Below are 25,361 nucleotides of genomic sequence, written 5' to 3' on the forward strand. Positions count from 1 at the left end.
AATGTTTATTTAATAAAACATAAATTAATAAGCTATTTTTCCCTATCATTCAAAGTTACCTGGCATATCACATCTTAAAGTGTTTATCCTCCCCTCCTTCTTGAGCACCTAATGATGAAAAACAAATGCCTTGCATCATGCACATATACCCGGCACAAATATTGTGGTTCAGTTTTGTTGAACTAATGACGTCTGCCCACTGATGGGACTGCATATTTGAGAATGTTTCTGTTTGTTGTTTACTCTCTGGTTGTGAGGGAAACTGCCTCCTGGGGCGGGATGCTCTGTAGACGAGGGAGTTGGGCATACCTGCTGCCTCAGGTGCCATATGCTGGACAATCTCATTTGAACTCACCCAATCTCATTTGAACTCATTTACTGTGAACATGAGAAGCCAAGCCTGCAGTCAAGTGTCTCTTCATTAAGAGGTAACTTTTATAACATTTAATTTTTTTTTCTCAGCATCTCTTTCACTATTTTAATGCCAAATTTAGTATGGGGCATTGATTGTCTTTCCTAAAATAAATTTCCTTTCAGTATTTGAAAGATAAAAGCCTTGTTTTTTGATGTCTAGGAACACTAGTATATAGATCATTGCTCTCGTAATATAATATAATATAATATAATATAATATAATATAATATAATATAATATAATATAATATAAACCGCACATTAATTAGTGCTGCTCAGATACTGTATGTGAGCTGTTTACATGTTCCCATTGTGTTCATGTTGGTCTAGATAAAGTGGGAGCTACAAATGTATCCATTTTTAGTGTCTGAGTGTGTAGTTGTGCCATGCAGTGAAATGGCACTAAGCTTAGCTATTATTATGATGATGATGCTTAATTTATCCGTTTCCTTTATCCAGTGTGACTAACAACATTTCAGGGATACAATTGGTTATGTTTCTTTTTGTTTTCTCCAATTGGAGCACAGGCAGGTGAAGTGAATTATTCATGGTCACAACCTCAAGGTCTGAGGTCCAAAGCCTTAACCATTATGCCACACTGCTTGCCTAGCTTCTGCCTTGAGTGTAATGCTCTTCCCCACAACCTATGCACTTGAGTAAATGGGTAAGGAAATATATAATATAATATAATATAATATAATATAATATAATATAATATAATATAATATAATATAATATAATATAATATAATATAATATAATATAATATAATATAATGATGCTGTAGGGGGGCAACATGCTGCAGATTGGTTATGCACACAAATAAGATTTTCAGTGTATTCTGTATACCTGAAATGCTAGTATTATCTCTACTACTATTACTATTACTACCACTATAATATAATATAATATAATATCCATCCATCCATTTTCCAACCTGCTGAATCCGAACACAGGGTCATGGGTGTCTGCTGGAGCCAATCCCAGCCAACACAGGGCACAAGGCAGGAACCAATCCCGGGCAGGGTGCCAACCCACCGCAGGACACACACAAACACACCCACACACCAAGCACACACTAGGGCCAATATAGAATCCCCAATCCACCTAACCTGCATGTCTTTGGACTGTGGGAGGAAACCAGAGCGCCCGGAGGAAACCCACGCAGACACGGGGAGAACATGCAAACTCCACGCAGGGAGGACCCGGGAAGCGAACCCGGGTCCCCAGGTCTCCCAACTGCGAGGCAGCAGCGCTACCCACTGCGCCACCGTGCCGCCCATAATATAATATAATATAATATAATATAATATAATATAATATAATATAATATAATATAATATAATATCCATCCATCCATCCATCCATCCATTTTCCAACCCGCTGAATCCGAACACAGGGTCACGGGGGTCTGCTGGAGCCAATCCCAGCCAACACAGGGCACAAGGCAGGAACCAATCCCGGGCAGGGTGCCAACCCACCACAGATAATATAATATAATATAATATAATATAATATAATATAATATAATATAATATAATATAATATAATATAAATCCACCAGTTTTCTAACCTGCTTATTCACTTGAAGGTTATGGAAGCCAGTGCCGGGCACAATGAAGGAACCAACCCTGGATATGATGCTAACCTACCACAGGACACATTCACTAACATCATGACAATAATGAAAACTAGAGAACCCAAATGATCCCATGCAGACCCTGGGAGAGCATGCAGACTTCACACTATAAATGCTACACCTTTGGGACTGTGCCTCTATAATCTGCCATATAATGAAACACTAAGATCTGTGTGTCCAGACCCTCAGCTTAGCTATGGTGACTGGTCAATTTGACTTTAATGATGTGATCAAAAGAGAAAGTGTGGGTGTGAGAAACGCAAGGACAGGGCCATCTTAACGCATGAGCAGTTGTCTGGGGCCCACAAGCATAGGGGCCTCACGCTAATCTATGTATGTTGTGACTTGCTGAGTGGTTGTGCAGGTAGGGGCCCCAATGTACTGCTTTGCCTGGGGGCCTATAATGCCATTAAGATGGCCCAGCGCGAGGAGGAGTAAAGGCATATGAGGAACAATGAAAGCGCCACCTTCACAGATGGCATGGACGGAACTAGATAAGAGGTGAGAAAGGCATGTCGAAGAATAGTGACACTGTTTGAGAAACGGTCTTTATGGGAACAAACTTGAGAGAGGGAGCACTGGTGAAGAGACATTAGCAAGATACACACTGACAGAGCTGCCTTCAAAGACCGAGACTATTAAACTGAATAAGAGGCAAGAAAGGTGCCTGGGAAGTAGACTTCACGGGAACGTGCTTATCAGAGTGAGCCCCAGGGCCTTGTGATTTTGCAATTCAATGGCATATCTACCACACCATACTGCCTACCTGGAGGTGCAGCAGGAAGCATCAGTAGTGTAGATCAGGGTGTTGTTTTTTTTTGTATATTTTCTCTGGACACTTTGCTGTCTTCCAAAAGCTTTAAGAAGTGTTTAGGCTGAATAATAACATTACAATGCCCTTTGGTGTTTGGTGTCCTGTTTGCTGTTGGCTACCTTTGTTGCATCTGTAATATGCTATGGTATTGAATGTGGTGAGTTCAGAAAATAGATGGATAATATCAGATATGCAATACAGTTTTATTTTATTCATATCTTACTTTTTGCTTTGTATAGTGTCATGGTACTGGACCTTATAATCTGTAATATTTTATGTACTTTATATAGTCATTAATTGTTTGATATTCAGTTAAATCCTGATGATATTCCAGATCACATAATATTTAAATAATCAGAAGTTAAGCAGAAAATGAAAAGAACACACATTCTGACAGCATGTTCAAATACTTATTTTACAGTGGGATCAAGGCACTCTTCAACACAGAATGCTTCCATCACATGAAAATCTATCAAATAAAGGTACAGCAACCTGCATGCAGCCCTTTACTTTCCCTTCTATCGATAAAAACTGCATGCACTATTTGTACGTTAATGAATGCCTGTCTTGCTAATGCTTGTTTTGTCTCTTTACTCATGTGTTCTGGTGCAGCTTGATCATTTTAACTCAGAAATGATGAGGAAACACTATACAAATACTTAAGGACACTTCTTTACATGTGTAAGGAGCCTATTACAAAATACCAAATTTTCTAGAATGTGGCCCAAATGTGTACATAAGCATCTATATATAAAATAAAAAAATAGCGCTTAGCATGAAAGATACTATATGTTCTTATTTGGTTGTCTGGTATTAAAATACTGTGATTGTCAAGCAGAAGCAACGTTTTCATTTCTGGTCCTGTACAGTGATCTTTGCAGCTGCTGGTTTTCATGTTGATCAATTTTGTAACCCTTCATTTAAATTATCATGTATCATTACTGGAATTGTGTTTATTTTATACTATTCACCAGCATTGATTATTCTTTGGATTTTGCTATCTCATATAATTATACTATAAAACTGCACTCAGTAATCACACAGATGGAATCAATACCAAATGAGCCACTTCCCCTCAGGGCTGTGTCTGCTGACTCTTAATGGGAGAATTAAAGCAAAGACAAAACAAAATAATAAGAATAAATGTGTGTGTTTTTTTAATAAAACCAAACTGAGAAAAGTAAACCCTACCATGTAGTAGAAGTAGTTTTATCACATGTATAGAGTAGAGTGAAATTCTTATTTAGCTTAGCCAGTATTATTTTATGACTCTAGAAACTGAGAACAAAGTGTCAAGACAAACAAAGATTTTAGTTAAGACTGGGTTAGTGCAAAAAAAAAAATAAGCAGCAGCCATAGCTCCTCCGTGGCAGTTCAGCACGCTGATGGAGTAAGCTGTCCAAGCCCACTGGCCCCTCAGTCAGTGCTCTTCACAATACGAGTCGGAGCCAGGAACAGAGAGTTCAGGTGGCACCCCTGTGTGAACCTTGGCACGGGTACACATTCATTAGACTGCCTCGCCTCAGGGAGTGAATGTCAGCCTTGAGCTCGGGGATGGAGGTTCACCTGGGATTTGTAATGTTTTGAAGTTGGATAACAGAGGTCCGCAGAGAAAAGTATAACTTGAAGTGCAGCCAATTCATTTGGTGAAAGATGCCCATTGTTATTAATTAAAAAGAATGAAATTTAAAAAGTATTTTCATGAAGTAAAAAGGACAACCTTAAATAAGGGCTACACAGGCAGCCTATTATTTTCTTAAAAAAAAAGATTTTACTGAACAATTTTTACTGTTTACATTTGGAAAAATATTTTTTTTCTATTATGTTATTTTTTTAAATTTACTTTACTATTTTACAAATTCTGACCACTTTTTATGAATGGTTAACCTTGCAGGTTGGATTTGGTTTTGTTTGTGTGTTTAACAGTATTCATTTATTAAGGTCTCACAAGTACTGTATATCAAGAATCACATTCTGCCCTCCATTTATAGTGTGGCTTCATGAGGAACAACATTTGAAAACTGGGTCTGTGCAGTTTAAAGGAAATGTGCATTATAACCAGCAAGGGGTGCTACCAGTGCAGATCTGGGTCAGGCAAAGCCCATAAATGAAAAGAAGCTTTATTAATTGTGATGATGTTACCTAAGCCACTAGAGAGTAGTATGTGGTAATCTCATAAAGGTACCAGGGAGGACAGCCAGCGATAAGGGGAATATTAAGTGACAGTGAGCTTGGGAATCCCCTTCTGGATTCAGTTAGTGGGAGGAAGGAAGGCCAGAGTTAAAGTTGGAGAGCAATTGATACTGGAAAGTGAGGATGGGTGTGCAGTTTGGAGTGGGTAAGTGGACCAGCCACCCCACTCCATGGCATACTTAGGGATCTTAATATATAAGAAGGCCCGTAGGTGTTATTGTTTTACCTCTTGTGTAACATTCTCTTTTCCCCTGCAGTAATTATTCCATCTCTTGTTAATGAATTTCCTTTTTATGTGGTACTTCTGCCTCCAGTGTCTTCTTTGCGTTCAGGATCAGTGCTCAAGTGCCCCCTGAAACTTGCAACATTGACCCTGACACTTATACCCATTCTCATTCACACGTGGCTATTTTGTTCACTGGTAACCTAATGGATCTTAACTAAAAAATAGAAAGTTACAAATGCAGTGTTTTGGCTGCTGAAGTTTCTTTGGGCCAATTCTTGAACATATCCATTGGAGAAGATACAGCGGTGAGAGCTGAGACAGAAGAAACAGAAAGCAAAGCTCTGCAAGGGTGATGCAAAGGATGAGACTGAGTACCTCCAGTGTGGGAATATTCTTGATCTTCCTATTCATCGGCTTGAAACACCTACTTTCTGTGGAGTAGTTCTGTGCAATGAATAACACTCCTCAGGATTGAGATGGCCAATGAATGTCGAAGGGGGATTGAAATTGATAAGACAGATAGCTGGAAGACATGAGGACATCATCAGCTGAGAAACGGTCAATAGTCCGACTGGACCAATAAAAGAAACTATGGGGGAATGGTCTATATTCAGGTGAAAAAATACTCATGAGCTGAACAACAACAAACACAAATGGTACGATAGCCTCAAGAAACAGAAGGCAAAGCAAGATCAAGCATAGGGATATGAGAGGAGAGTTTGTTCAGTTGAGGAAAGTATAACAAAATGGCTACAGGAACCTGTGGAATTGTGGCTGTTATCTATCAGGCATGTGGCACAAAGCTGGACACTGAACAGTTGGTTTGGTCACAGCCTGGAGTGATGAAATACAGTGGATTTAGAAAGTCTTCAGACTCCTTCACTTTTTTCACATTTTGTTATGTTGCAGCCTTGTGCTAAAATCATTTAAATTAATTTTTTTTCCCACATCAAGCAACACTCCATACCTCAGAATGATAAAGCGAAAACAGAATTTTAGAAATTTTTGCAAATTAATTTAAGAAACCTGAAATATATTGATACAAGTATTCAGACCCTTTACTATGACATTGAAAATTTGACTCAGGTGCATCCCACTCTACTGATCACCACTGAGATGTGATCTACACCTTGTTTGGAATCCATCTGTGCTCAATTCATTGGATTGGATGTGAATAGAAAAGACCCATACCTGTCTATAGAATGCCCACAGTTTTCAATGTGCATTACAACAAAAACCAAGCCATGAAGTCGAATGAATTGACTGCAGAGCTTAGAGACAAGATTGGATGTTCCGTAGAGCACAGCTGTCTTCATAATTCTTAAATGGAAGAAGTCTGAAACAACCACGATTCTTCCTAGAGCTAGTTGCCAAACTGAGTAATTGGGGAATAAGGGCAAAGAACATGATGGGCCCTCTGGCTGGACACTGTTGAGGAAAATCTGAACTGTGCAAAATATAGAGTATATGCTTAATGAAAACCTGCTCCAGAGCACTCTGGACCCCAAAATAGGCTGAAGGTTCACTTTCTAACAGGGCAATAACTCCATGCATAAAGCAAAATGGCACTGGAAAGGCTTAGATGTGGTAATGTTCTTAGGTTGTTCCGAAAGGAAAGACCTGAAAATGGCTGTCCACCAGCATTCTGCATCCAACCTTACAGAGCAGGAGAGGATCAGCAGAAGAGAATGGCAGAAAATCCCCAAATCCAGGTGTGTGAAGCTTGTCACACCAAAACCAGAAAAACTGCTGGCTGTAACATTGACAAAGACGCTTCAATGAAGTATTGAGTGAAGAGTCTGAATACTGTACTTGTGTCAGTGTGACATTCCAGTTTTTTATTTGTAAAATCTTGTTTTCGTTTTGTCATTTTGGGGTATTGAGTGTTCCTTGATGTAGGGGAATAATTAATTGAAATGATTTTAGCAGGGCGGCACGGTGGCGCAGTGGGTAGCGCTGCTGCCTCGCAGTTGGGAGATCTGGGGACCCGGGTTCGCTTCCCGGGTCCTCCCTGCGTGGAGTTTGCATGTTCTCCCCGTGTCTGTGTGGGTTTCCTCCGGGCGCTCCGGTTTCCTCCCACAGTCCAAAGACATGCAGGTTAGGTGGATTGGTGATTCTAAATTGGCCCTAGTGTGTGCTTGGTGTGTGGGTGTGTTTGTGTGTGTCCTGCGGTGGGTTGGCACCCTGCCCAGGATTGGTTCCCTGCCTTGTGCCCTGTGTTGGCTGGGATTGGCTCCAGCAGACCCCCGTGACCCTGTGTTCGGATTCAGCGGGTTGGAAAATGGATGGATGGATGGATGATTTTAGCACAAGGCTGCAACAGAGCAAAATGTGAAAAGAGTAACTGGATTTGAATACTTTCTAAATTCACTGTATGCAACAGTGGACTCCTAAGACAGGATTTTTTGAGCTTAACAACCCTAAATTGCTCCTTAAAAAGTCTGACAGCCTCCCTTCCATTTACTTTATGTAAATTGGTGTCCATTTTGTACTGTAAATTAGGCTGCTAGATGTGCATGTGGTAATCTAGAAATGTAAAGCAGATACATTTAGAGTATAATTGCATTGTTGGAGACACTGTTGTCACAGAACGGCTGCAGTTACAAAGGAGACCGTGGACAGTTGTGGACTGAGAGGTGACTTGTAGACAAATTACAAAGGATAGAATTGGTACGTACTTTGAAGAACCAGATTGAAAAAAGGAAGATTATATATCATTATATGTATACATTATATTATGCATATGATAAATTCATATTATATATAATCATGGGACTCTGTACACAGGGCAGTATTGTAAAAAAACACCAGCATACAACTGGTGACTGCACAAAGTCTGTCTCTAATCTTGAATTATTGAGAAGTATTACTTTTTACAGGTTTCACCTGACTTTCCTTCATTTTCCACATTCTTCTGACTGAAATATACTGAATTTATCTTTTTCTGAAGTTTTCATCTTTGAAGAGGTACGTAACATGCCTGGAAAATCTTAAGGTAATACTATATATGATATGGAGATTATACTACTAGGATTTAAATGACTGAAAGGGAATAAATTGCCTGAGCTTATTAACATTTACTCAAGAGTATTTAAAGAAGCTAGCGATTACAAACCTTTAACACGCATTTTTCAGAAACCACTACAGTACATACCAGTGAGTTATTACATTATTATATTACTACATTATATGAAAAGAGATGAACAGTAGACAGTTTAACGTGTATCACAGAGAAATTAATGGGAACATTTTTCAAAGACAAAATAGAGAACTATTTGTTTCTGAAGCAGTTCATGTCAGAGTAAGGTACCACAGTGGCCAATGCAGAGTCATTATTCAAATCTCTCTATATATAAAATCCAACTTCTGTCTGTCTGTCTCTCTGTCTGCTTTTCACGAGAGAACTACTTATCGGATTTAGATCGGGTTTTTTCTATAGTTTGCTTGAACATTCCAGTTGATTTTGCGAGTTCTCTCATCGCGCTTAAAATGATAGTTCGCTTGCAGGAGTGATATATTCACGCTAATCCGAGTCAGAGGCTGCAGGCCGAGGGGGCGAGGAAGCGTGACATCGGGAGTAGGCAGCTGGACTGAGCCCTCCTCACTGTCCTGTTTCACTGCTATGTGGGCAGAGCCACGGGGGATCGCTAGTAATTAATAGAAATAATATGGCTGGTGCTCATATGGGTTTGGGTCCTGCTTTGTGTTCAGTGCTTACCTATGGATATACTGTAACACGCAAATCTGGAGACATAAGAAAACTACGTGGATCAGTAAATAAAAGCAAGCCAGTTAAGTGACTACAAATTTAAACATATACATAGGAAGTCAACTTTAATATGAATAAATGTTGTACCTTACATAACTAAACTTTCTCAAACCCGTTTAAACTGACTGAGCATCATAAGGAGTGTGATGATCTGAACAGCATTGGGTACATGAAAGGAACCAACTTTGAGCAAGGCAACAGTTCTTTCATATATATGGGGACAGCTTAGAACTGATTATTAACCTTACACTGATGTCTTGTGGGCAGAAAACTAAAGTGAAATGAGTGTAGTACAAGTCAACTCCACAAAATGCTTATGATTAGACAAAAAAGAAAAAGAAGTCGAAAATATACATCGGGAAACAATTAAAATAATTAGCAAGAAGAAGAAAGAATATTGGGTTACGTGGTAAATGGTATGGAGTGCTAATGTTATACTTGCATAACACACTGCTGACATCACATCTGAAATACTGTTTTGCTGTCCAATTACAAGATGGATATGTAAGGGCTAGAAGAAGTGCAGGGAACATTGACTTAATCCAGGCCTGTAGATTGTGTAGAACAGAAACTTGGGTCAGTCACCTGCCTTTATAGACCCGAGCCCTGGAAGGGGCTAGGACTCCTCACCTAGTGAATAAGTGTAGCTGTGGTGAAAACAGGAAATACTGTTAACGACAGCCCACCTCTTGCCCCGAGGTGGTATTTGTTGACTTACCAGAGCTATCTGGGTGATCCCCAAGTTACACAAGTATGACACAGCCCTTTCTTCAGCTTGTTCCTTGATTGATGGACAGATCTAGCCATGAGGGTGTGGAATTTGAAGAAGGTATCCACAATGGCATGGAGGGCTCCCTTCCAATGACAGACCACAAACCACAAAATGGCTATAAATCCAGGAACAAACATAACATAGGGGTTTGATTCCATGTGTAGTAGCAGCCACTGCAGAGTTGCGAGTTCTATCACAAGAGTAAACTCCCTCGAGGTAGTGTACCTCATCTCCTAGTGTAGCTATTCCTGACCGAGGTACATGACAGGGTGATCCACTTTTCCAACAATCTGACTCAACATGGCACCCAGGCCAGTGTGGTATGTGTCTTTCTAGAGGAGTAAAAAGTCTTAAACGTTAGGTGATGTTAGTATAGGAGCCAAAACCAGGACATTCTTTATGTTGCTGAATATTTTCTCGGCTTCTGGAGTCCATACCAAAGTGTTGGGAGCTTGTTTTCAAGTCAGCTCTCTCAAAGGAGTGGCCCTCTCAGAGAAAAGCAGAATGGTTGTATCCAGTGAGACTGAGGAAGACTTGAACTTGCCTTTTGGTTTGTGTTTGGGGTCCTGAGTGGCTGCAACTTTGGAGTGCCATGGTTTTACCTGCCCCTCTCCCACCACGTACCGCAGGCAATTGGCCTTGGTATGCCCAAAGTAACTTTGTTTTTGGATTAATTTTTAAACCTGCATCTTGGTTAGTACACAGGACTGCCAAAATGTGCTGTACATGCTCCTCCTATCATCATAAAAGCAGGCAGCACTGCCGACATAATGGAACTGTAGCAGTTTGTTCAACAGATGCTGAAATGTTGCCTGGGCCCTGTGTAGTTCAGAGGGCAGAACACAGTACTGCCATTGCCCACTGCAGGTACTTAACAAACATTTTTCCTTAGCTTAGTTTAAGGGGATCTGCCAGTACTCCCTTCTCAGATCAAGTGTCATATCAAGTATGGAGACATACTGGGCACTACCCAGATGCTCAAGAAGATCAACTCTGGATATTGGCCAGGCATTGAATTGAGAGACCTGGTTAAACTGGTAGAAGTTGTTGCAGAAGAGAGTTGTTGTGAATATCTATCTATCTATCTATCTATCTATCTATCTATCTATCTATCTATCTATCTATCTATCTATCTATCTATCTATCTATCTATCTATCTATCTATCTATCTATCTATCTATCTATCTATCTATCTATCTATCTATCTACATTTTTTTAATCTTTCTTTGTAGGTGTCACTCATACTGAATATGGATAAACAAGTATTACACCAGAAAGACTTGAACAGTTCTGGCAGAAAGGTAACATATTTTCAAATGGTTAAATACAATTTAAATGAACATAAAAATATTAAACAGGTATTTTGTAATGTTACTGTCTTCATTTATAAAATTCAATGCAGTAGTTGTCAAACTTGTATTTATCGCACTACAGGACTACTTCAGTAGTGTAGCACAGTGGTGAGTCCTGCTCTGGGAATCCCAGTTATGGTCCCAAACTGGTCACTTTCCTCTTTGCTATTTTAGCATTTCTTTTAGGAATGTGAGGTTGTTTTTCTGGTTTTTTTTTAAATTAGTTTGATTTTAAAAATTTTAAAAATTGTTTCTGGTTTATTTTTAACATTAAAACAATTTAGACACAAACAGCCATTCAACCTAATAAGCTTGCCATTCCTATTCACCTAATTTTTCCAACATCAAATCAAATTTTGAAGGTCTCTGAAGTACTACTATCTAACCATACTATTTGGTAACTTATTCTATCTGTCTGTGGTTTTCACCATGAAGAAATACTTTGAAGCATTTGCGCAAAATTCTTCCATAACATCAATTGGATGATGTACGTTTGAAGGTAGCTGAACATACAGCTGGTTGGATATCATGGCTGTGCAGCTGATAGTGTTTGCATCTCATAGTATCTGTGGCCCAAGCTTATTTATGTTGTGATATTTGCCCAGACACCACCAGTCGGAGACCACATCTTTATCCAAATTCGTCTTTATTTTCTTCCACACAACAACACAACTCAACACAACTTCTCCTGGGCCTTCTCTCTCCTTGTCCCTGGGCCACCTGCACTCTCTCTCCAGGAGCTTCGTCCTGCTCCTGCTCCCGTCCTCCATGGTTGTGGCAGAAGTAAATAAGTCCCGGGCTCCATGAGGCTTGTGGCGCCCCCTGGCAGTGACCAGAGGCCCCAACGGTCTTGAGCCTCTGTGCTCCCCTTCTGTGGGCCTCTTCTGCTCCAGGGCGGTTGCCCCCTCGTGGCCCGGAGGACAAATATGCCATGACCCAGTCCTTCCAGGCGTCCCGGCCGGGTCTGACCCCCAGCCATGTACGACAATGTGCATTATGCGGATTTCCTAAAGGCTCTGTACTGTACATGTCAAGGCCTGTTGTCAGGCATGTCCTTTCCACAGGTGTGACGGAGAGTTTTGACCTTGAATTAAACTGGTGTCAACATACACAGCTGGCACTGCCTTGCGGTCCTGAGTTAGAATGTCTCTAAACAATTCTGACTGTCATTAAATGTTTTAGAACAATGGCTGAGTGAATGTCTTTTTTTAGCTATCATTACTAAAGGGTGCTTGCCTAAGAATAATGTGGTAAATATGAGTTACAAGGAGTAGCACAGTGGTCCAGTGGTTAATGCTGCGACCTCAGACCTTTAACCAACTTAATGTTTGCATTTACAGTAGTTTACACATCTTTCCCATTTCCAATGTATTAATTGGCACATCCAATCTGGAGCAGGATAAGGAATTGTGGGTGTGTACATGAGGAAATAAGAATACTCTGTGCAAGCCTGGCTTTCCACCCAGGACTGGCTATAACAGCTGCGTATTAGCACTGATGTCCCGATTCGATTCAATATTGATCTTACCTTGACTGAATTAGCATGCACTCATATATTTGAAGTGGTGGCTTTTTTTTTAGAAATTACATAACCATGCATAGAGAATATTAATATAACATTAAGTGACACTTTATTTGAAGGGTGTCTGCATAGTGACTTCATAACATATGCACAAGCATGGAATGACATTTAAGAAGAAATACTTGATTAGTAATGAACAGTTAACATTAGTATTTAGAAGATTTGAAACAAAATATCAACTTTTTCATGGCACTGCACCCATTCACCCAATACTGATGCGCTGTGCAAGAAAGAACAGAGCCGGCTATACTTCCTTAGAAGGCTGGCGTCCTTCAACATCTGCGATAAGATGCTGCAGATGTTCTATCAGACAGTTGTGGCGAGTGCCCTCTTCTATGAGGTGGTGTGCTGGGGAGGCAGCATTAACAGGAAAGATGCCTCACGCCTGGACAAACTGGTGAGGAAGACAGGCTCTATTGTTGGCATGGAGCTGGACAGTTTAACATCTGTGGCAGAGCGAAGGGCGCTCAGCAGGCTCCTATCAATTATGGAGAATCCACTGCATCCACTAAACAGTGTCATCTCCAGACAGAAGAGCAGCTTCAGCGACAGACTGCTGTCACTGTCCTGCTCCACTGACAGATTTAGGAGATCGTTCCTCCCCCAAACTATACGACTCTTCAATCCCACCGGGGGGGTAAACGTTAACATTTAACATTATACAAAGTTATTGTCTGTTTTTCACCTGCATTATTATCATTCTTTAATTTAATATTATTTATTGTATCAGTATGCTGCTGCTGGAGAATGTGAATTTCCCATTGGGATTAATAAAGTATCTATCTATCTATCTATCTATCTATCTATCTATCTATCTATCTATCTATCTATCTATCTATCTATCTATCTATCTATCTATCTATCTATCTATCTATCTATCTATCTATCTATCTATCTACAATTCACTATAATTTAACTAAAATATGTATCACCAAATTAGAGTTCACACATATTATGGGGGGCTCCTTGTTTTAATACAATGCAATGGCATCTACTTTATAATACCTCTGTATCATCTTACGAGTAATATTATTATAAAACTAGCTGTATAAGCCTGTGCTGTAAAAAGCCTGGGGTCCTAGAAACTATTGAAATCGTCAGAAAAAAAAATTGAAATGTAGAGATGTCAGGTAATTGAAAGGAACTACTCAGGGCATCTCTCTCCTAGGAGGATTCATTTTGCTGACATGCTCGCCTCGCTTGTGTATTAGCAATGGGAGGAAAAGTAAAAGGGATATTGTTTTGCCGATGTTAGCGGCTAAGCGACATTGTCTTTCTTCTGAGGTTTCGTTTGCTGACATGCTGGCTTTGCTTGTGTTATTAGTGGCTAAGCGAGTTTTCTGTTTCCTCGGAGGTGGAGCCCTTACCCTGACTCCAACTCTCACTTCCGGGCCAGACAGATACACACACTTCCACACGTAGATGTTTATATATATGAAAATCAAATATTCCTAACCTATTATGACTCTCCATGTAGACACCCTTCAACTAAACTGTTATTCAAATTTATTCCCCTATTGAACATTTAAAATAATCTTGAATTTGTCAAAATTAAAGAAACAGCGGGAAGGCTCGTGTCTTTCTATTTCTGTTCTTCAGTTGCTCACTTGTAGCAGTCACGTTAATTAGTCTTGAAAATGTGTCCTCGCAGTCCTTGACAAAAAGCAAGCATTTTAAAATGAGGATCCAGAGCTGATGCTTGTTGATAGTGCCATTGAATGAATGGAACATTAAAGAAAAAGAACTGGCCATTGTGACTGATAATGCCAAAATGGATGCTTTGAGTGCACATTCACCTTTTTATTGGATGCTGTTCTGAAATTTCCAACAATTGCTCCCTTGCTTTTCCGGGTCAGGCTTGTTGCAAACTTTTTCCATAGTAGCAGTACAGCTAGCTTTGTGCTTAAAGAAAAGCAACGTTTATTGGACTTGCCAACACACAAACTTGTGATTGATGTGGTCACGTGATGGGACAGCGCATTGGAAATGTTAGAAAGGTTTTTGGAACAACATGGAGTCATCTCAGTAGCTCTGTATATAGGTAGTGAGATTGATCTCAGATTGAAAGAAAGTTAGAAAGCCTTAACGGACGCATTAGTGACATCTACTGGATCAGATGCCAAAAACAAAGATAAGCAAACATCTACATATACAAGTAGTAATTGACCAGGACAGAGATTGAAAAGATTGTTCTTGAGACTTTATGAATTGAAAATCGATATTTTTACCCAGACCTACTGGATACCTTCTTAAATCCAGTAGTAATCAAGTGCTCTATGGTCCTGTAATTGAAAAAAACAGACTAAGAATTCAATCCACCTTCAAGTGTGATGCTCTAGTGCTCTGACTTTGAAAATGCATGCTGATATAGTTGAGAGGCGAATTAGCATCTCCAAATCTGAGGCCATTTTCCTTAACTGGCAAAGAGGTTCTCTGCAGTTTAAGGGTAAACAGCTGCCCCAAGTGGAGCAGATGTTGTTCACAGATGAGAGCAGAGATGACTGTGAGAATGAATAGTGAGATGATATGGTATAACTGGTTTTATTGATGCTGGACATGGACATTGATGTTAAAGTGGAAGCTAAGTCCTCAGATGAAGCATTCAATTTACCTATCAGTTTACATCCTCAACCTCTGCTATGGTTGCCTCTGGGTAAGTTTCCAAAAGAATGATGTCTTCAGTACAAGCACCCAAAATCAGGTTCCTGTGTAGCATTCCTAGGCTCACGTTCTGTGATAATGTGGGAAGCTTTGGCAATGCAACAAGTCCACAGAGTTGAAACATTGTCTGTTTGGGTTGAGAAAAGCCAGCTGTGATCAAAAGTGTTGCCACCACAACCCTCACCAGGAAATGGTGTAGGAAAATGATGATGATGATGACTTGCACTTTGTTAGGTTTACCATGATGTAGCTTGTTTTAAGGTCCTGTCTGGAGAAGCTTCTATAAAGTTTGTAGTGTTGATCAGCACTGTGATGGTAGATATGGGAGCAGCTGTCAAACAATGTAAGTATCTATTACTCAAATGTATCACAAGCCAGGGAAAGAAAGTCCTAGGAGCAAACCCTTTGTAGTCTGTTAACCAGTTTGTTACAGTAACCCACTTAGGTTTAGCTGGGAAATCAAAACTTCCTTTTCTGGGTAGGAGATGACAGCTAGTACTAATCCTGCCATTTTGTGAGGAGTCAGCTCGTTTTTTTTCCCCTGACTGATAGCACTTTTGCAATTGTAGGCTGCATGAGCTTTAAGGGAAATTATTATACTGACAGAGCAAAAACAACCAACAAGCAGTTCCAATTTTATTAAAAGGCTGTAGGTAGTAATGAGTGAGCATGCACGTTTCGATTTGTATACAGTTTTGTAGTAGGAGGGTGTTGCACCGTGTTAGCCATTATAGATACAATGAGAAAGGCAGCTAAAGCCCCTTTTTCAGGCAAGTTGTAATTCATAATAACCAACGAAATTAGGCACACAATGGAAGTGCTGCTTCCTTGTAATAAGGAGCCTGCGGAGTTGCGCCTCATGTGGGTCCATGCGGGTTTGCTCTGCAGTCCAAACACATGCAGATTAGGTGAAATGGTGATTCTAAAATAGCCGGTAGGTGTGTGTGTTTGTTCAGCCTGTGATGGGCTGGCACCCTGTTTGTTCCTGCCTGTGGCCATTGCTTACTGGGATAGGCTCCAGCTTCCCTTAGAGAACTGATGAATCACTGAATCACTATGATACTTACAGATCCAAGGAACTCTCTCTTGCATGTCAGCTATCCTAAAAATAGATAATACTCTTTCATACCTTTGAAGTGGCAATTTCTATTACAGATCAGTTTATTGTTTCAGATTTAGCTTGAGAGAGGTTATTTCAGCTTGTATATTTTATCTACAGTATTTTTCTCTTTTACATGTCAGATGCTCTTGTTGGAAGAAATGATTCTCAGTAGTCAGTAATGAAACAGAAACATCTGCTTATATTAATAGTGGTGGAAAGGTCTGAGCAAATGTCTAGCTCACATCACAAATGCTCTGTGACAAAATACTTAAAAAACAAAAAATGTGATGTCTGTCTCTGATGAAACAAATAAATGATAGAAAACTCTCCAACTTTCCAGTCAGTTAACTAACTCACACCCAGATGTATGCATACCATAACATTGTCTAACTTGATAAAACAGGAAAGTGACTCATTTAGCAAAAATTAAAATATGTAGACAAACTTAAAAAAGCAATACACGTATTTTCTGTCAAATATTGTTAATGGTATTTGTGTATGTTTTGTATGTGGTAATGTAAATGAGACTTACTGTACTTCATATTGTAAATTTATATTATGAACAATTTACCATATTTAACATAGGGTGTAAGTAGCAGTACAGTTGACACTAAAAAATGTGATTTTATATGGTTCATCCAGCACCTCCCCAAGCCTAAATGTCAAACTCAGTCCATAATTAAGAGGACAGTTTGAGACAGCTCTCTCATAAAAGAGCAGAAAACACTGAACACCATCAATGCTGGATTCCGTGTTGGATAGGGCAGCCCTCTTTTCATATAACACTAATCCTAGTAATGGGTGGCATGCTGGATCAACAACAACAACGGCATTTATTTATACAACATATTTTCATACAAACAGTGCAGCTCAAAGTGCTTTAGAAGATGTCAAAGAGAAAGATACAAGAAAAGAGAAACAAATAAGATTAGGCAATAATATTAAAGAATAAGTAACAAGGAGAAAAAAAACAAATAAATCTAAACAATCTTAAAAAACAGATAAATATCAAGTAGAAGAGCAGCATCCTTATATACAGTGTTATGATGTACGTCTCTAAAGATGAGTCCAGTGATAAGATCAGATAGCTGGAAGGACAGAAAAGTAACTCCAGTTAGGCTTGAGGAAAAAAATAATCTGCAGGGGTTCCAAGGCCAAAAGACCACCCAGCCCCCACTGGGGCTATCATCTGGTATGGATTTAATAAGAACTGTTTTACTGGTATGCTAAAAGTTAGCAGAAAACATCTCTCTATTATATAAAAAAATCTTTCGATGCTACAAGACTTTTTAGGAGACAAGACTTTTTGGAAAAAATTTTTTCAAGTCCTGTGAGACGAGAATATTACCATGAGATTCTTTTAAGTCACACCCTCCTATCAACCATTTTCAAACAAGACAACAGTACTCTCACCTCTCAGTCTTGTGGATGCTTTTGTCAGACACACTTCCTGTGCTCTCAGAACTTATAAATTTTAACTATTTCCTCACTTTAAGTTCCCAGTTAAAGAAGACGTATTATGTCCAAATCTTATTGAAGAATTTAATCACAAAGGCTTATCAACAGAAAAAAATGAGTACTTGGGCAATCCTAGCACCTAGAAACGAGGAGGTCAAACAAATTTAAACCAAAAATGTTGATCAGTAACATGGCAAAATGGTTAAATGCGTATCAATAGCCTATGCTGAAACAGTTGGTGGTGATTGTGTGGAAGATGAAAACAACATCTTACAATATCATGAAGAAATATATACAGCCATTAAAACCGTCCAGTCTTCCTCCGCACGAGTTACTGTAGAAAGAAGGATGTATCCAAGAAAGATAATGTAGTACATCTTCCGCAGATAACATTAGACAACAAAGAAGATCTTGCTATGCCATTCATATTAAAATGTTAACAGTTTCCCATTAGAATAGCTTTTGCAAAGACAATTAACAAATCTCAGAGCCAAACATTCAAAAAAGTCGTTTTATTTAATAGAGAGAAAGAAATGAAATTCAATCACGGGCAGTTATACGTCGTGTTGATGCAAATGTAACACTTCAAATGAGAATTAAAATCTGTTTAAACTGTTCATCCACATCCCCATACGTGAGCGGCAGAACCGCAAAGAGGCTAGCGGGTAGCAGTAGACTGGGGGCTGGTGAGTGAAGCGAGCAGGGGGAAAAGCCCCCTAGTTTAAACGTAAAATGCAAATGGAGAAAAAAAGTAAATGAGGTGGTGTTTTCATGTTTTAAGGGTAAATATGTTTTTGTACGGACTTGTGTGTGACTTCCCTCCTCTGTGTAATACATGAGCTTACCTCTTTAATAGTATTACCCAGAGTTCTGTGCACTTAATGCAAACAGGAAAGACTGAAACATCCATGAGCTTTAGTGTTGTACTTATTTGGTACCAGTGGCAGTAAACAAACAAAAACGTCAGTGAAAAAAACAAACAAACTGTACTTTTCGGTTTGAGGGGGGCAAATACCTACCATGGAATCTGTGGGGAGCAAGCCTCAGTGAATTTATGCTTCCCATTTACCATTTTCTCCAAGAGATTTATTTAAATTAATTTAATTTAATTTAATTAATTTTATCTCTTGGAGGCACAGTGGTTTACATGACTCACAACACAGATCACATTTTTGGTCACAATAGTCAATCATAGAGGCATAGTTGGCAGATACTTAGCTAGCTGTAAGGGGTACCTAAAAAAAACATTGCGCTATTATAATCCACTCAAAATTTGTTTCTCCTTCCCTATTGATATCAACGTGTTTCATCAAGTTCCAGAACTTTTCTGTGATTTCACTGAATTTGAGGCGAAGTGAATTTTGCTCATCACTAATGTTCACTCTGGAATGCAGGCAGGAGTGCAGCTGACTGTTAAATCTGCAGTCTTAACAGGCCTTGTGTGCCACTAAAAGCCAAGTAAAATGTGCACTGCCCACTTTATCCTACATGCCCGATCTGCACTTGATGACAACCTTACATTCACTGTAAAAAATAATGCGTTAAAAGTACTTAAAAAAATAAAGCAACAAATTACAAGCAATATTTTTGAGTAGATTTAATATATTGCACTATTGAGTAAACTTAATTGACTAATTTACTCAAAATTGCCTAAAATAAATGAGTTTGATTAAATATAAGTAGTGGCAAAAATGGTTTTATTTTACTCCGATTTTCATTTGAATTACAGTACTCAAAAAAAATGAGTAATAATGCAATGCTGGACAGTAATGACTGTATAACAAATACATGCTAAAATTCCATATATCTTTATTTATTTGAACATACACAGATAGTCACAACAACGGAGTTATATTTTCAAAGGAAAATTAAATCAAATGTCTGAAGATAATTTTTACTGAATTACTGACATTCAAATGTCAATGCAAATTTTCTTTTCTTTTTTTAAACTTACACAAAAAGTATATCTCAATCAAATAATGTCCCAGGAATGAGTGCTAAACGGGAAGGAAATGTAGAGAGTGAAATAGTGAAATCCTGTGGCAGATGGTGCTCTTCAGACACGTCCTGCATTTACGCCAGCATATTCACTTAAAGGAATGGCTGTCTTCTCCACTACTTTTCAGTATGCGATAGTGAAAATCCTGAAATAAAATAGGAAATAAGGAATCAATCATCGCTAAATAAATCACAGTGTTCAAAATTAACCAGAAAATACATTACCTATGTAGAACACAAATTAAATGAGAGGTCAAATAATACCGTGATGGTTAGGCAAACATCTTTTTATGTTGTTTACAGGTCGTAGTTTAGGACAAACACCATATCTTTCTCAAACTTATCTCAAAGTGTCATTTTCTTTTTCTGTGTATATTAAAAGTTTTAAACAATAAAAAAAAAAAAAAAAAATGAACATACGTAACTATCCGAGAAATGTGCTTGCTTTTAAAAGCAAACCAACGAGGTAGGTTGTTAAAAAGACGCTACCTTGCTTGCCATGTTTCCCACATGAAGGGAAAGGTTTCGTGAAAACAACAAATGCTTACGTCTGTAACTATACGAAATGAAATACTAGTTATTCATTATGGAAATAATATGCTTTATACTTACACATTCGTAGTAAAATAGCTCTTATTATGGATAAGCATTACAGCTGAATGCATTGTTGTAAAGACCAAGAAATCGATGTGAGAGGAAGTGCCGTGTCATTAAATTTAACTTAACATAAATGTGTTCAATTCACAGTATAGTTTTTTTACTTAGAATAAGTTATAAAAAATGTTTACATTTTAAGAAAAATAATAAGTTAACATTATTATTAATTTTTTTATTGAATTAGAATTAAATAATCAATAGAAAGGGTAAAACCATTTTTATTAATTAAAGTAATTATTATTTTGTGTATAGTTAGCTATTTTTTTTTATTATTTTTCACAAATGCAAGATTTATTTTTTATAGTGTTGGTTGCTGCCATCTCCCTCCGACCCCACCTCAAAAAAACATACTCAGGAAACAGATGTTTAATGGATTAATACTCTTTTACTCTTGTACCATATACTGTAGTAGAGTAATAGTCATCTCTGCATACTCTACCTTGGCAGCTTTTTTACTGTTCATTTAGTCCATCTGCCCAAATCATGACCTTTAAATTTTTGATTTTGATTTGATTTGATATACTTTGTTAATCCCAGAGGAGAAAATGTCTTTTTTTTCATGAACTTTGGAAGTCATTACACAGGGTCGGCCATTGTAAAGAACCCCTGGAGCAATTTTCAGGTTGAGGGCCTTGCTCAAGGGCCCAGTGGAATAGGGTCCTTTCTGGCAGTAACAGGATTTGAACGAGCAACCTTCCAGATATCAGTGCAGATATTTAGCTTCTGAGCCACCACTCTGATAAATTGAATGCTAAATCGTTAATTTAATTTAATGTTCAGTTTAATTTCTGCTTTACATCTAAACCTAGCCAAACTGCAATTTAATCTTAAGATGCTGAAAAATTTCACAGAAGCAGCTAGGGATCTGCACTGGAAATCGGAAGCTTGCCAGTTCAAATCCCGTAACCTGCAATTGCTGAGCGCTTTGAGTAGTGAGAAAAGCGCTATATAAATGCAAAGAATTATTATTATTATTATTAGTTAGCAAATTAAACTAAGAAAGAATGTCCTTCGGTCTATGTAACCTTTCAGACTATTAACTGTGACAGGTGACACCACATATATCATTGTATATTTGCGCACTTTGTAACATGCTGTGTTATAACCTTCGTCTAAACTTCACTCTACAAGACTTAGGTGATCAGCTGGTGCCAGGGTGTTCAATAAAGGCAATGGCACCGAAATGGCAGAGCAAGACACAAATGGCACTTCACTGCCATTAGATGTGAGCTCAGATTCTTATGAAAGGTTTGCCATGCCTGTGGAGTGGCAAAAAACAAACTTCAGTAAATTACAGTCACAGTAATGGGTTTATGTTATCTGGTTCACTTCAGCCCTGAAGCTAAATAAAGGATTAATAATGATATTGTAAGAAATATTCAAATGTAACAGTGTTGAAGAAACAGTGTGATTTGCCTGAGTCATAGATGTTGAAATACGTAGTCCATGTAGAAGTCTCTACTCTCTCCTTCATAGCCACTCTATTTCTTAACAAATAAGTTAGACTAAGTGATTTAATTTCAGATTATATTGAAATCTGTGCTTTCTTTGAGATCTACTTCCACGATTGCTCAATAATAAAAATTCAATATATTTGCTAAGGAAAGGAAAATAACAAGTCCAGAGGAATACAGTGGACTTAAAAAGTTTGAGTTTAAAAAGATCTGTGCAATGTTGATAACAATCTGTTGTTTTCTTCAACAGAATGTAAACTCCAGTTCCTCCACTTTCCTGGAGAATGACAGATTATCTACGAACATTTTTACTTGTCGAAAACAGGCAGGCAGCTGCTATGAAAAAAATGACAAAAACAGCTTGTTGGGAAGAGCAAGTGAAGCGACAGATAGTCAAGATCCTCCCAAAGGGACTGTCACTTTCCCATCTCTGATTCAAACAGGAAACAAAAAGCTTACTGTGGCGGGGTTGCCTTTTATTGCACAACATGAAAGCAAGTCTTTTGTTTGCCGCCAGGTAGCGCCAATCTGCAGCTCAAAGAGATATGCTCCTAGAAAATGTGTTGTACTCAAAGAAAAGATCCCATCTTTACACGTGGAGAAACATTATTATGTGGATTACATTGCCAGGCCATTTAAGAGTGAAATTCAAAGAAACCTAACAAATATGTCTGATAGGTTTACATCCAAATTCAGTGGATCAAACAATAAACTATTTCCTTTACTCATGACACAGCCAACCAGGAAACATGACATGGGGACTTTGAATGCTGAAAACCTCAAACATTCCCGCAGTTTGTTTCTGGGACATCAGTTAAAGAGGTGTAACAAGAAACGACCTCATGGACCAAAACACGCATACCTTATGACTTGGCCTGGGAATTCTAACATAGAATTGCATAAATTACTGGAAGTGTATGGAAAGCATTCTAAAAATGAAGCCCTGATTCTGAACACTGCCTCCACCCAGACTGAGTCAACTCATCGGAAATGCGTCGACAAAAGCACCGCCACGTACAGTCCAAGGCAAAGTCAGCCATGCTCCTCAGTAACAAATGATGGCACAGATGCTAAAAACATTAGCGTGTCTCGACGGGACATTCACAACTTTATGCTGTTTGATTCCACCAAACCAAACCGTGTAAGTCTCATGCAGAATAATCGATTATTGCCAGAGTTTTTCAATCTGTCCAATAAGGTTAGCTCATCTGGGCAAAATAAAATCATTAAAAAGGAAACTAAAAGTTTAGTGAAATCACATGTGACTGAACCACCCACTGAACACTCAATCAAAACAGAGAAGCAATTCCTTACCGTGGATAACATCATTCCTCCCATTTCTCCTGTCCCATCTGAAGAAACGGAGAGCTCAAGTGAAGATGAATATGTACTAACCATCCAAGTTCCAGTTATAACACCAACACGCACTGCTTTAGTGAGATCTGGTCATAATGTTTAGATGCCTCCTGTTAGTCATGCATGCGTGGTCAAAACCTTGTTCTGAGATTGTGATTATTCTCAGTGCTCACACACAGAAAGGCCATTGATGAAAAAAGGGGGGCAACTGAAAGAAAGTGATTCAGGGTTTGGCTTGTTTTCAACCCAGCTAATGTGAAGAGTGGGCCACGTGATGAACGGTACCGATGTGGTGTGTCACAGGGTGGCCGTCACATGACGTGTCGTTTGTTCTTTAATATGCGGTGGAAGCATTTTGACATCTTCTTAGCCCTTCCTCTGAGCAGCCATTTGGCAGCAGGTTTTTGATAATACCTATTGCTTAATTTTTTAATTAGAAGCCAGTCTTTATTACCTAATTTGATGCCTTTCTCTAACTCAGGCTGCAGTTTTAGAAGTTAAGCTTAAACTCTGCAAATAATCAAACGTTTTGTGAGCCTTGCTAACACTTGGATCTTATTGGATAGATTTAAGCAGCTATAACCTGAGGTAGCCAGCAGTGGGTCACCTAGACCAGCACGTTTTGTTCATCATAAATAACTACTTGAATAACATCTTTAGAAAGAAATGAAAGCAAAAAAGTGTAGAACAGATGTGGCACTAAGACATTAGACAGACTTTCTCAGAAGAGTACAATAAACACTGCTTGGAATAAACAAAGCAGGGTGAGAAGCAGCATTTGAATTAAATAAAACATTCAAAAAACAAAAGCAAGAATGAGATTCTAATCGCAGTAGATGTTAGTGGAAAAGTAAATCAGCCACCGCAGGATTGAATCTAAGAGCCTTTGGTTTAGATGATGTTTTTGAAGGCCTTAATATATTGAGGTTGTGTTGTTGCAAAAATGCATCTATTACTCATTTACTCTTATGTAATAAGACCTTAACAAACACTTCTTTAAGTCTTCATAACCCTGTTAACAAAACGTCACTCTGGATTGTTCTAAAGTGGCTTAACTGAATAGCATTTCTCCTAATATTCCGTATTTAGTATAAGGCCCGTGAATTCTTCATATTAAGAAGTAATTTTGCCATCACATCAATATGCCACACTGCACAGAAATGAATAACCTGTCTACTGAAGTTGTATATGTGTTATGAAGACAAAAAGGAAGCCTAAATGAAAGTTTTGTTATATAAGAGTAAATGAGTAGTAGATGCATTCTTTGCAGTACCTAAAGTAGTAATTTTTATATCGAAGAGGTAAAGTAATAACATAGCTACTTTAATATTGAAATATGAAATAAGGAGTACTTGCAACACTTAAAAATGTTAATTATTTTGCATGTGCACTCTAAATATCTGTATAATTATAAAGAAACCTTTGCTGTTGTCTATCTGCTATTGTGTATTTGCCATCTAAACCTGAGTAATGATCCTGGTGAACCTTTATTGTTATTTCATAATTTATTGGTGTCTTCCTTAATTAGAGTTGGACATCACAGTGGTGCAGTGGTTACTGGTGTAGACCCACAACTTCAGGAGAATCATTTCAAACGTTAGCCTGGTTGATGAATGTTTGCATGTTCTACCTGAGTAGATGTATGTTTATTTTTTATTTTTTTCAAGGTTTTCTTCCCAAGCATATCACATAATGAACATTCTGCACTGTGCAAGTATGTAACAGCATGATTGTGTGCCCTATAATAAACATGGCATCTCAACTGGGGTGGTTTATTACTTTATACCAGATGTAACTAGGAAAGACTCCAGCCACCTATGACCCTAAAATTAGACTAAAGCAGATTTGAAGATGGAAGTATTTACTTATAGTCACTACAATTGCGTAGCAACACTATCTGGGTGCGAAACCATGTC

At 38.5% G+C, this 25,361-nt stretch overlaps 1 protein-coding gene across 3 annotated transcripts; it reads left to right on the top strand.

Annotated features, from left to right (window-relative positions):
- Positions 1 to 358: 358 nt before the first annotated feature.
- LOC127526871 (uncharacterized) lies at positions 359 to 24,340 on the top strand. 3 transcript variants are annotated; one of them, XM_051924036.1, is made up of 5 exons: positions 361 to 428; positions 3,287 to 3,347; positions 8,164 to 8,279; positions 11,058 to 11,126; positions 22,340 to 24,340. In XM_051924036.1, the coding sequence occupies exons 4-5, from the start codon at positions 11,076 to 11,078 to the stop codon at positions 23,546 to 23,548; spliced, it is 1,260 nt and encodes a 419-aa protein (XP_051779996.1). In that variant the 5' UTR covers positions 361 to 428; positions 3,287 to 3,347; positions 8,164 to 8,279; positions 11,058 to 11,075; the 3' UTR covers positions 23,549 to 24,340. The 3 variants fall into 3 exon arrangements, with proteins under 3 accessions (XP_051779995.1, XP_051779996.1, XP_051779994.1); XM_051924034.1 differs by having other exon boundaries at positions 8,164 to 8,251; XM_051924035.1 differs by lacking the exon at positions 3,287 to 3,347 and having other exon boundaries at positions 359 to 428; positions 8,164 to 8,251.
- The last annotated feature ends 1,021 nt before the right edge of the window (positions 24,341 to 25,361 follow it).

Source organism: Erpetoichthys calabaricus, chromosome 1, assembly GCF_900747795.2.
Source record: "Erpetoichthys calabaricus chromosome 1, fErpCal1.3, whole genome shotgun sequence".
Taxonomy (NCBI): Eukaryota; Metazoa; Chordata; class Cladistia; order Polypteriformes; family Polypteridae; genus Erpetoichthys; species Erpetoichthys calabaricus.

What these genes read in the sequence shown, in the direction of transcription:
- LOC127526871 (XM_051924035.1), top strand. Translation starts at nt 11,076, where the DNA reads ATGGATAAACAAGTATTACACCAGAAAGACTTGAACAGTTCTGGCAGA. An exon ending in TGAACAGTTCTGGCAGAAAG is followed by an intron (nt 11,127 to 22,339) that starts GTAACATATTTT and finishes TTTCTTCAACAG; the next exon opens with AATGTAAACTCCAGTTCCTC.